The sequence below is a fragment of the Paralichthys olivaceus genome, chromosome 9, assembly GCF_024713975.1.
Source record: "Paralichthys olivaceus isolate ysfri-2021 chromosome 9, ASM2471397v2, whole genome shotgun sequence".
NCBI classification, from domain to species: Eukaryota; Metazoa; Chordata; class Actinopteri; order Pleuronectiformes; family Paralichthyidae; genus Paralichthys; species Paralichthys olivaceus.
In genome coordinates this window covers 11,270,824-11,284,016 of record NC_091101.1, presented here as the reverse complement: position 1 = coordinate 11,284,016, position 13,193 = coordinate 11,270,824, and the positions used below count along the sequence as shown (strand labels likewise).

The 13,193-nt window shown below is 43.9% G+C and overlaps 1 protein-coding gene across 4 annotated transcripts in view; it reads left to right on the top strand.

Annotated features, from left to right (window-relative positions):
- The window catches only part of unc5a (unc-5 netrin receptor A), a 137,595-nt gene that overhangs the window by 94,062 nt on the left and 30,340 nt on the right, over positions 1–13,193 (top strand). For 2 of the 4 annotated variants that reach the window (XM_069531559.1, XM_069531558.1), the window contains exons 5-7: positions 13–193; positions 4,885–5,052; positions 11,815–11,979. In XM_069531559.1, coding sequence (XP_069387660.1) covers positions 13–193; positions 4,885–5,052; positions 11,815–11,979 — 514 coding nt within the window. The remainder of the gene's footprint in view (positions 1–12; positions 194–4,884; positions 5,053–11,814; positions 11,980–13,193) is intronic. The other 2 variants (XM_069531561.1, XM_069531560.1) reach the window with 1 other exon arrangement.

The following is a 13,193-nucleotide window of genomic DNA, read 5'->3' as shown; positions in this document are numbered from 1 at the left end:
TCATATTTTCAGGTGGAGTGGCAGCGAAACGAGGATGTGATCGACCCGGCGAGCGACCCCAATTTTTTCATCGCGGCTGACCATAATCTCGTCATCAGAAAAGCCCGGCTGGCGGACACGGGCAACTACACGTGTGTGGCCAAAAACATCGTCGCTCGCAGAAAAAGCACCTCTGCCACGGTCCTGGTCTACGGTAGGTGATGACTTCATTCAGCAGCAAGTCAAAGCTCAGTGTGGAGTCTAATGAGGAGTCCGGACCCAAAGCTTCTAAATACACAAACATAAAATCTGCTTACATGTTTCTTCTGTTATCCCACCTTATTGTGTTTTTTCCTGTCTTTATTCAAGAGCGCGATTTCACGTTCAGATTTTATAATGCTCTCTCAAACAACCTGCTTGTACTTCAGTTCGTTCAGCTTCAGTTCTTCTGCTCTTATGTTCCCCAACCAATAGCAGGCCAAGTTCAGTGCTGACAAATGAATTGGTCCTGCCCTCGTTGTGAGTGTGTTACCTTTATATCTTTGACAGTCACGTATTGGCGGTTACTGTAACCGGGTTCATGCACTCCTGCCCTCCACAGCTTTGTTATTATTACAAACTCCTTCCTGTTGGTGGGCTTGAAGAAAAAATGACAACACCTTCATGGAGCAAGAGTTCTGCTGATCCCTGGTCAACATGGAGCAGCAAAACCAAGGAGATCAAGTGTTTTACGTTATATGAGAATATGAGAAGTCGCTCTCTTTCTTTCCCCCAAAAGCAAGAGTAACCAAAACGAGGGCAAAGAAATCTACGTACAGGCAAAGTATATTTACGGGTGAGGACAGGGTATTGAGTGAGAGTGTTAATCTGAACGTGAAATCAATAAATCAGGCTCTAAAACTCTTTTGAATAAAGACATCCTCTGCATGTTCTCACATGGACGACAGGAGGTTGGAATAATATATTCAGATTCCACAGAACAGCTGTAATATTAATATGCAGTGATACACATATGTGACATATGGGGACAGCTTGCAGAGGTTATCCCTCTTCTGCATCGAGCAAAGGATTACATCATCATAAATAACCACATAAAGAGATAGTAGCGTATCTGCACGTTAATTAGCACAACTTAAATGTTACTGGCAGCCGTTCTGCCAAAGCTGGCAGACTCTGATCTTGGGGTTGCCATCTTCCTCCTCCTCTGAAGTGGCTCCAATATGTGATGGAAAGTTGAATTAATAGCAAACTGTAAATAATGTCTTGGCTTGATAAGCAGACTGACCTTTATTAAAAATGCAGAGGGAAAAAAGCATAACTCCTATCACAGACGGTTCCACGGGTCCTGGCACAGCACCACAAAAGTTTTGCATACCTTACAGCCCGGTTTGATTCTCGGCTACATGCAAACAGGAAATGGAAATCACATGCATCATGAAAGCGACTTTGTGTAAGGAAATGTATAATCTGGCACGGTGGCTGCCACCTGGTCCGTCTCTGTGGAGGCTGCCAGAAAAAAGTCAATGTTATGATGCGCTGTAAAGTCAGGACAGCAATTCTTGTTTATTATCGTGTCAGTAGAGCGCTATACAGCGCTATGTAAATGTCTGCACACCTCTTTGGTTTTTAAATTTGTTCTGTTACAACTATGATTCAAAAAATTTAATTATTTAACTGTCTATATTTATCTATAAATTTAAATTATTTTATCACACAAAATTTAGTAGAACATTTGTGAAGTTCATGTGGTTTTTACTGTAAGTACTTTCCTCACTTGTATGATCTGCCAGTGGGAATTACTTGATCAAAATTCTGTATCTTGTGCTGTTCTCATTTTGAGGTTGTAGCTACTTGAATATTAACTGCTACTTAAGTTTGCAGTTACTCTGGATTTTCAGCCAACAAAACCTCTCTGTGGATTTTTCCGGTGTAAGATGAATTCAAATTTAAGAAAACATTAGCAAGTGTGAAACGTTGAGGATCATGAATACAGAGCTGTTTGATTGGTTTGGATATATTTCAAAAATACACGTGGGTGATTTTTTTATTAGAGGGCAAGACTTCTATACTGCACACAACATATCACAGTGAGAACCCACTATTTACTTTTGTGTTGATTTGTATTTGTGCTCCTTATTCTATAATAATATAATATATGATGTAACTGTTTATTATATATAAGTCCTAACCAGTGTTAGAGAAGGGACATACATAAAAGTACAAATAAACGTAAAAATGTACTTAAGTAAAAGTTGCACATTAACTTTTCTGCTTGAATAATAGTAAGTAATTGCTTTCTTTTAAATATACCTAAGTCTGGAAACCAAAAGTCGTTTTTGAGTGTAGCCTACTCCTGAATGCCGAAGTAAACTTCATCATTATGGCTGGCGGGTTCTAATGTTACCTACTTGCTCTGATTGGATCAGTGGACCAATTTGCTTATTTATACATTTTAAAAAATGATGCATGAGCTGTGCAGAACGTCTTGCCTTTCATTTCAGCGCCCATGTTATCAGGTCAGAGCAGCCTTTCTGAGCAACGCTGCCGAGTCGGGGTCTCGCCTATTTACTTTTATTTTCACACGCCGCAAGGTTCACAGCAAAATAGACAGAGGAAATGATCTTTCACCACAGTTTCAATGTTTATCTGTTGAATATGTCACAAACAGGAATATTACCAACACTTCCTGCCTTTGAAAGCAACAGCTCTCGAGTGTTTTTGTTGACTGAATCCATTCATTTGTTTTAACAAGGTTTTGATTGTTATTGCAGGACTGGAAGATGCATGACTTCACACCATAGAGTCCTGGTATTCAGTAGAGTACAAAGGCTACTTTTTATCAGAGGACATACTGCGGTCCTACCATAAACCCAAACAGCAGCTCTACAGCAGACACGCGTCACTGTGTGACAAACTACTGATCAGCTACGTGTATCACAATGTTTTGTACATTTGAAGTAGAAAGTACAGATATTTGCTGATATATGTAGTGGAGTAAATTAAAGTTATGTACCGAAACATATACTTAAGTAAGAATATTATTAAGAATATTCACTTCCATAGCGAATGGTTTCAAATGTATTAATTTGGAGCATGCGTTCAAAAGAACAGGCATAATGACACACACTCCTCCAAGCCTCCAGCATAAGAATAAGAGCACAATTAATCTTGGTGTTGATTATAAATGATTAGCTTGTTGTTGAAAGCCCCACTCTGCACATGAAGAAATCCAGATTTGAAGTGAGTGTGGAGGCAAACGCATTCACGCTCCTATTGTTTGCCTTTTTTTATGTCGTCAAACATTCAACAAACAGTTTTCACTCTGAAGACCCAAGAAATTCTGAATAAATTGCTCGGGCGCTTGCATGTGCAATTTCATTTCTTCCCATCATGCTTTGCGCTTGACAAAATGACAATTGCAGTATTTCAGGTTGCATCATACAAGATGTTTTGTTTAAAAAAAAGATGTGTTACTGCTATTATCCTGTCTCTCTGTTGCAGAGAGAATTAATTTATTTAGCTGAGAGCATCACAGTCCAGCGAGATAGCTGATCCAGCTAGCTGTAGCAAGTCATAATAAGTGCTACTTTTCAAAGTGGGGTTCAACAGGGGGTCAGAGATGCATTTTAACAAGGCCTGGCTGGTGTGACTGCACTCTGTGATAAGAGGTAATCAGGGGCCGAGTTGCCTGGTAATTTACCTCGCTGTGGCGGGCAATCAATCGCACAGAGAGGGCAAGGAAATGATTCAGCCACGACAAGCACAGGAGAGAGTTAGAGGGAAATTAGGAAAGGAGTATGTACGGAGAAGGAACGAGTGCTGTTCGAGTCAATAAATCAGGAATCGCGCTGTCTTGTAAACGGGAGCAAACACAGTAGATACAGGAAGGAGCTGGTCAGAATTAAATCAGTATGATTTTTATGTAATCACCTGCCATGATCGAGCGATATGCTATGAATTATGTGCCAATAAATGTTTTTTGAATTTGAGAACATGAGCGGCTGGTACAGCAAATTATAAGAATTTAGCATGCAGACTTTATGAACTGCCTGAACTTTCAGTCTCAAATATAAGGGGAAAATAAATTATACAGTGTTCAGAGAATACTTGAGATTGATGGATGACATGTAATGGTATAAAATCAGTAGTGAACTGGAACAACCTATAATGTTACATACTTAAGTTTTAAATTTTAAATATTTGTTGTGTTTTATGAGTATGAGCACTGAGATTTCAGTGGTATTTCTGAACTGGGATTATATTCAGATTTTTTTTGGAGGGTTTTGTGTAATGTCCTTGGTGAAATTTGGAGTGATATTTAAAAAGTCTACTAGTCTCTTTGCAGCAACTTTAGCTGTGTCTCAAAAACAAGGGGTATGAAAACTTTATTGTCGTGTCCAATTTCAGCTATGTTGCTAGACACCAGCAATAAGGGCAGGACAAGCTAGTGTCGCTGATCACAGAAAGCTTCTGTAGACCAGACCATTTCGGTTCGGCCTTCGTGAAGGACGCGGTCTACCCGGCCCACGAAGATCCCCTCCTTCGAGGGCCGGGCTGAGCGCATTCTCTGCAAGATGCAGTCTCTAAATTGAGACACAGCTTGTGTCCTTGAGGAGATAAAGTCAAAATCAGTTTGGTTGCAAATACAACATGGACACAGGAAACAGCCCTCCCACCCCCCATCCTCTGCTCTTGCTCTTCAATGTGTCCACCTCGCAGTGTTAAACCAACAAGTGTAACAGCACAGTCACAATTAATCTTGCGCAACACACCTCTACACCGCAGTGCATGTCGGGTAATCCTGGCTGCTCTGTCCCTTCATCCATCCATCCCCCTCCCTTCCTCCAACCTCCTCCCTCCTTTACCTCTCCATCCACCCCAAACCCTCCGGCGCTGGTCTGACAGTCAACGGCGGCTGGTCCACGTGGACCACCTGGTCGTCCTGCAGTGCTGGGTGCGGGCGTGGCTGGCAGAAGAGGAGTCGGAGCTGCACCAACCCCACGCCACTGAACGGAGGCACATCCTGTGAGGGGCAGAACGTCCAGAAAAGTGCCTGCGTGGCCACCTGTCCAGGTAACTCCCAGGCAACCCTGTTTGTCCTGTGGCGCTTGGCTTCCTGTGGCTTCCTTATTGCATTTTCTTTGCATCTAGAAGTCATCAATTCATTTTTATGTTGGCTACCCTTTACTACCAGCACCTCCACGTCTTTTCTTAGATGTCAGTGCTTCTGTTTTGTTTTCCCGCAATTAGGCCACTTACACAGCAACGTCAAAGCCTATTAGTCTTCACAGCAAGGCGTCATCCTGAAAGTGATTTATTATCATCACGCTTTGTTCACATATCTCTTTATCTTCTGCTCTTGTACGCAGACCCTGCTTTTATATAGACCTGTCTGCTTTAAGAGACATGGTCCCTGCCATGGCGTTGTGTCAGACCAGCTAGAACATTTGTTATTGTTTGCTGCTCAAGCTATGTAGTAAATATTGGCAATAAAAAGCTGAATTATGGCAGCCTGTGTGCCATGTTTACGTGTGAGGAGTTGAGGGCGTTTCATTTGCCTGTCCGCTCTCCCTTGTGAGCGCGTAAGAGAGGCAGAGTGCCCTGCCTGATACTGAGCAACACATATCGATCCCTGCTAGCCTGAGATGGAAGTCAAGCTGCTTCATTTGCAGTCCCGCATTAGCCCCCTGACAGAGGGAGAGATAGCGAGAGAGAGAGAGAGAGAGAGAGAGAGAGAGAGAGACCAGGAGGTGTAAGGAGGAAGCAGGGATAGAGACAGATGGAATCAGATACAGTGTAAGGACGGCATGAACAAAGCCCTGAGTGAGAGAGCGAAGAGGACAACTGAAAACGAAGGAAAGAAAGCATGAGTGCGTAAGAGAGCTGGCTGGGGCCTGTCAGCAGATCAGTCTGTGGACATACTCTGTCGCCGGGGCACTGCAGCCATGCTGACCGCAGGAGAAATCTCCCACGCTCAGTAAATAGCAGAAAGGGAAATCGAACACCTCTGGCAGTGGCAGCTTCTCCCTGTCTAAAACAAAGGTTATCTCCCTCAGTGAATCATGGTGTTGTGTTACACATCTCCCATGTAAAGACATCACTAGATGTCAAGCGTGAGTGTAAGTAACATGGCCCGCTGGAATACAGCAGCAGGAGGAGGAAGACAAAGGAAGCGGACAAATGTGCAACGCTCTGTTAGGACGCGTTCTGGACAGATTTGGAATTATTAGCGCTGGAGCAATGAGTAATGGAATTACAGGGGTGTCCAGGGATGCTTGACATTCCCCCACAGCAAAGCAGGATACTGACCTCCATGAGCTTAAAGAGATTAATGTCAGTCCGAGCTATTGTTAGACTGAACCCCACTCTCCTCGGTCTTTCTCTTGCCCCGCAAGGAGAAAGTGTGTAATTTCAACCCTTAGGGTGCTGTGACAGAAATTGCATTGTGCCCTGTGAACACAGTTTGCACAGACGTTGGGAGTAAATGAACTCCTCTTCTTTTCCCTCTTTGATGAGGATCGCCACACCAACGTGACCCCCCTGACACCTCTATCAGTCCTGTTGTGGGCTCCGAGGGCTCTGCCTCCACTTCTCTCTCGTTACCTGTCTCAGACGGAGCATCAGTGGCACAGACAGCCGCAGCTGTCAGCGCCCAGCGAGGGTTCCCCTCAAGGCCAAAGTCCGCCACGCCAGAGTCAGGGGGGTGATGGGCTGTTGTTTCCAATCACAAGTTGCACAGTGGCTCTGTTGTGTACTCACAGACATGCCTCCAAAAGCCCCCGAGATGAACTGACTCCTGCCATCATTTGTCCTCTAGCGCACACACATACACACACACATAGCCTAGCAACAACAAGCCCCAAATACATCCAAATTCTCACTTTGATTCATCATATACATGATTAACACATATATGACTCATCGGCCTGAATAGCAGCTCTCATGTAATAGTCACGCATGGTCAGCGAGGGGGAATAGATGAGACCAGTCTGGCAGAGAGTATTCTTCAATGCTAGATAACAACTTTAATTATCACTGCACTTCAGCCTCTGTAGGTCTGATCCACTACATGTACAGTACAGATTTCATCCCATTTTAGAAGAAAGAGTCTGGAGGAAAATGAATAGCATTGGGAGCTGTAATGCTGCAGATAGACACCATGTTATTTATTTAGGCACCGTTGACATTTGGATTCAGAAGTAGTGTTCTTTTATTTTTTAACTCTGCCTTGAGACGCATTTTTTTCCTCTACAGTGCCTTTCTGTTTGACGAGGGTTATAAAAGTTGCATGATTTAATGCTGGTCTTGTTTCAAAAGTTCATTAATTATCTAGACAGAGAGTCTTTGTTGATTATTAGCTCTCTAGTGCATTTAACTTACAACATTAGATCTTTGAAATGGGTTACAGAAAAATATACAATATTTTTCTTGCTGCGTATTCTGTGTAATTTGCAGCTACAGTCTGTTTCTGCTGTGTCTAAAACACACACTGATGGATTTGCCGTACTCCTCCTGGGGGAAAAAAGATGCTGTCGACTGAATGAAAAATCACTGGAAACTAATCAGTTTAAATTTGGAAGCAACAACATGCAGAGGCTATAATTTCTCTCTACGTTTGCCCGGCTGAGTCTATATATAAATGTTTTGTTACAATGCCGATGGCCATGTGTTGTTCCACATATGAAAAGTAGCATGATCCCTTCAGTGTAGTGCTGAGCTACAACCACAGAGGCATATATTCATGCACGTTCACTTCATGCGAGCTTCCACAGACTGACACGGTCAACACCAGCCTGTTCAGCAGCAGAACTCTCCACATGTCTGTTCACGATGACTCTTGTATCGAAATGGGAGCTCTGCACCTCTCATCAGGAAAATGTGAAGCCAGAGAGGTTCATCTGTATTTTTGTCTGTCTCCAAAGTGTTTAATGAGAGTTGGCGGAGGCCTATGTGGCAGATCAGATGGGCTCCATGCTGGGAGAGACTCAGGGAGCTGTGGAGGAGGAGGTGAAGGAGGAGGAGGCGGCAGCGGCTGAGGCTAAAGCCTGAGGCTCAGAGCAGAGCAGATCAACACTTGAGACAGCTAGTAGCCACACTATGCAAGAGCTTAATCTCCATTTCTCTCTCCTCTCCCTTCTCCTTTTTCTTTTGTCTCCATCCCATTGCATCCCTCGCTGTTGTATTCCCACATAATTCTGCAGTCCATCCAACACCTCTGCCCCGGCACTGACTTGTGGTCAGAGCCAACAGTCGGGGCAAAATGTCAAATCATGCCAATGTTTCCAACAAAAATAACACGAGTCTTGCCAACAACAAATGGGTAGACCCCAGTTTTGGAGGCGGCACGGTGACACCTACCTCACACAAATGACTTGAACAGTTGCCTGATGTGTTAGCAAGCTGCGAAACAACCCAGAGAAATTTTCTAATTCGTGCAAATTATTTAAATATTAAACGGATCCCTCCGGCTTGCCAGGGGAGTCGTGAGAATTCTACGAGATGGAAAATAAACAGACTCGGGGCTGGTGTATTTTTGCACATGCACTTTTAAGTGTGTGTTCGTGCATGTGTGCGCCGTGTACGAATGCAAGTTCGAGACCATATGTCTGCTGTCTGCACTGCAGGCAAGTGGCTAATTCTACGTTGTAAGTAAGCACTTGTGCATGTGCCTGGATATTATCAGAGATTGTTCTGGTGACTACATATTTTATCCAAGGAACAGAGGCTGTGGCTAATAAATGTGACAGAAAAACACATTAGTTCAGTGTGAAAAGATGGTGGCCATCTGGTGACAGCCTTGCATCAGCGCCGTTATTAATCATTTGGTGCCATTTGTTTTGGCTCACCCTCTTCATATCTCATTCTGTCTCATTCTGGTTTGTTCTACTGGTTCAGTTAACAGAAGGTAGTAGACTGCGCCTCATTCACTTATCAATCCCATACTATTTAATCAGTATATCTGTCAATAACAGGAAGACAAAATAGAATGTGTCAGAGTTAAAGAATAAGATTTGGAAAATAATCCCAGTTGCATCAGCCACTTCTGTGTCTAAGCTATCAACCCACTCAACGGGTCTTGTCTATGGCTTTTTTTCCCATCAGGCTTTGAACATGGGGATTAGGGAGGTTACTGTGCACACATACGTGTTGACAGGACAGTGGGAGCAGAGGGGCGGCCCGCTGGTCTCAGTGGTGCTGTCTACCTCCTCATGCTCCCCTCAAGGACACAGGAGCTGTGGGTGTCCAATGATCTCGGTCTGTGTCCATCAGCAGTCATTGTCATTTTGAACAGCGGAGCCTCAAACAGGCCCTCCCACTGACCTGCGAAGAATGGTCGTGTTCCTTTTGCTTCCCGCCTTGACAACATGTCCAAATGGGGGCTTGTCATTTGGCTATTGTATTACCGTCCCTCCTCGGAGACCTGCCTGACCTAAAACCTGTGGTGCTGCAAGATTGAAAATCAGCTGCGGTGCCTTTTGCAGCAGCACTAACAATCTCTCTCTGGGGATTTGATAAGAAAAACTGCAGCTGTGGATAACAATTTTCTAATGTGGATTTCTGAAGAAAAAAAAAAAAGGAAAAGGACAAGGTTTGTTTTTGATTTCAGTTTGAAATCTGGAGAAGAGGAAATCAAATAAATAGCCAACTCTTTCTCTTCACTGCTGTTATTGTAAACACTTACTGTTTTGCCACTTCTTATAATAATGTCCAAACATGTCTTTGGTCTCTGCCTGCCCTGAAAAGCCTCCTCTGCCTCATCATTCCTACATATGTCTGAGTCAAACAGGCCATCAAGGACTATTTATGCATCTTCATATTTCTTTGATTTCCCTCGGCCTGGTTGTGGCAGTGCTTGTGCCTCATCCACATTCTCATGAGCAGCGCCCAGTTTCCACTCCAATCTCCTTGTTTGAAAATGTTATTTGCATGGACATTAGTCTTGCTTTGTGCTGGAAAAGAGAAGTAGAATTTCATCACCTCATCAGGGCAGATGTTGATCTCATCTCTTTATTTCACAGTGGTGTGGACAAACTGAGGGGTGACATAATGTATTCATTAGGATGTAATTCGCTATTCAATCATTCTCATTCCCAGCCTGGATAATCAGCCCACTGGCCCACGGATGGGTCCACTCAATGCCAAACAAGGACAATTATCTGATTGGTTCTGCTCTCTCTGCCAAATGGATCTGACTGCAAAAAGGCCTGAGCTGTGTCAGCATCCCACCACACACAAGCACACACACATACACACACACTATAGAAATCCTTTTAGAACACACATGGAGAAACAGGCGAGAAATGTGTTCTAGAGGGGTCTAATTTTCACACCTGAGGCTCAGGTGCAAAATGCTCACAGCGGTTTTTAGCCGTTCTTCCAATTTGGGACTGAAATCATGACTTTGTACAGTTATGCAATTATACAGTAGGTATCTTACCACCAGTAACATCCCACCATCACACTTATGTTTTATTAACCAAAGCCTCAGACCAGCAGCAGGTCAACCCATCTCTCTGGGGGTCATGACCCCTGCACTTTTTATTGCTAGGATTAATGAGCAATAAGATGTTCCTTGCCCTTAGGTCAGTCAGGAGGAAGGTTGCTGCTGTCATAGATGTGTGCATGCATGTCGTGTGTGTGTGTGTAAGAGAGAGAGAGAAACCATCTCTGGCGAATCTCGTCTGGTCCCATTCACCTTTTACATTTGGGAGAAGAAAAAAAACGCCATTGTCTCGGTTTTTTTTTGCTCCCATGAGAGCTCATTACTGCTCTTTTTCCCCTTAGCCCTATGGCAACCCTTCTCCAGGCTTGGCGCTGTGTCGCTCTCAAAATCAGCCCCTCCTCCACCACCACTCCCACCCACCCTTGGACACTGTGGCAAATTACCCCCACCTTTGCAAAATGGCCTCCCCGCTCGGTGTGTGGTAAAGCTGCAGATATTTCTCACAGCGGTGCACGCTCAGAACTATTACAGGCCAATTTCCATTTGTTTCATTTTTGCTGCCCGTGCTGATGGTGGTGGTTTGTTTAAAGTTATATGCCGTGGCTGCAGGTGCAATGTACCAGTATCCATCTCTGGTAATACCCGTATTGTCTCTTGCATTCAGCTGCACCGCCGGTAATGCTCGTGTTGCTACAGTAACAGCTTGTTTGAGAAAGATCTCCAAACCGAGGCAGATTTACTCTTTCTCAAAAATGTTTTAAGGAGAATTTTTAAATAGCATGTGTATGAATAGCATGTTTAACAGTAGACTAGTGGGCTGATTTCCCAGGGGTCAAATTTCTCTCCCTCTACATATTTCTGTTGACAGCTGGGTCTACCAGGCCACAGCACCCTTTTCCACAACGTACCAATGGGGTTTAGCTTAGTTGCATCTGATTTCCATGTTGAAAATAAACAAAGAAAGTAGAATAGTGACAATATGGCTCCCCTCAAATGTTTTACATGTTTTGGTTTCTCTGTTCATCTGCTGGATTTCAGTGTGTGCAAGTAGATTTGCATGTCTTTTATAATGCTTTCCCTACCAGGTTTCCATTTTAGAGTGAGTGAATTTGCACAGGATGGCAAGAGAGTTTTCCACCAGTTGTTCTCATCTCACACGCAAATACACCACTGCTTTTACACCAGCGTTCTGTACTCCTCAGCACTGCACTGTTTGTAAAAAAGAAGCTATAGCTTGTTTTATAGAAACTGTTCAGCATGACTTCCGATCAATAGTTTATCCCTTGAACTAAAGCATGGGTTTTGAGGGAATCAGTTTGGGTTTTTTGCTGCTGCGCGTGTGTGTGTGTGTGTGTGCTCGACTCATGTTTCTATATTCTGTTTCTTTGCAGTGGATGGCGGCTGGAGCGAGTGGAGCAAGTGGTCAGCGTGCGGCGCCGACTGTTCGATGTGGAGGAGCAGGGAGTGCACCCAGCCCTCACCTGGCACAGGGGGCAAAGACTGCCAGGGGCTCGACCTCCAGTCTCTCAACTGCACCAGCGAGCAGTGCCCACAGAGTGAGTACACTGCCACCCACCTGCTGCAAACCATACTCTCGCTGCTCAACTCAGTGGAACAATAGGAAAGATTCAGGATCACAAAACATTTTTCTGGAACAGGATCGGCAAAGTTCTGTATTTGCCTCATATAACTCAGCTGCTGCAAAGGAACATTATGAAATCAATACATGTGTTCGAAACAACATCGGAGAGTTGCATCTAGAAAAAACACAATATTTTCTAATAATTAAAAAGAAGTGTGAGACCAATATGTAAAAAAGAATCTAGGAATAATACACATGATTGTTCAGTCTTGCAAAGATCATCAGATCATCAGTTAGCCCCGGAGAAGGAAAAGGCTTTGCCCCTCATCTTTCATTCATACTTCTTTGATTTTATTTTCTGCGAGAGGGTCCTCCTCTTTTTATCAGATCAAATAAACATTTAATGTCTCCTTATAGTGTCAGCTTCCACCGATAGAAGGTTCATAAAGGAAATATGTCCATCTCATACGACCCTTGTACCGACAGAAATCGTCAGCGGACCCCTTCCTGGCTTGTTTCCACTTGTTTGACCTTTTCAGACAATCCGCTCTAAATATCACCAGTATGGCACTTGCTGCAGAGATAGTATGCAATCTTTTCTCCTGTGCCTGCACCGTGATGCTCTCTGACCTATTAATAGAGCTGAGAATTAAAGCATCCCTCTTGTGATTTAAACACAACCTGCCAGATAAAGTTCTGCTGGCAAATCACCCCTGAAAACACAGACATGGCTGGCGTGCATTTGTGCTGTGATTTTTCTCAACATTACATTTATTTGGTGTGCATATACATATGTAGCTGCATAGCCACTGTGTATTTCTTTATGTTGTATGGGAATCAGCCTCTGCTGTGTTTTGCCGCCCCACACGTGTCATTAATAGGGCATGTGCGTACTGTCAGGATGAGAACACGCAAACCTCGCACAGCCCGAGCTGGCAGACTGAGTAGAGAGTGCCACCACAGGGTCCGCTGTCGACCAGATGGACATAAAGGCACAGCTCTGTCGCTCCCCACAGATATCAAAGACTGAAAGATATTGCAGCTTCCCATCCAAAGATGATGAGTCTCGGGGTGGCATCTCATAAGGAAAATGTTATTAATAGTGCAGCTGTTTGGATGACCTGCATGGAAAAGACTGTGTTTTAATGGGATGCAGTTGACACAGGCCAGTGAATTAATAAACTGAAT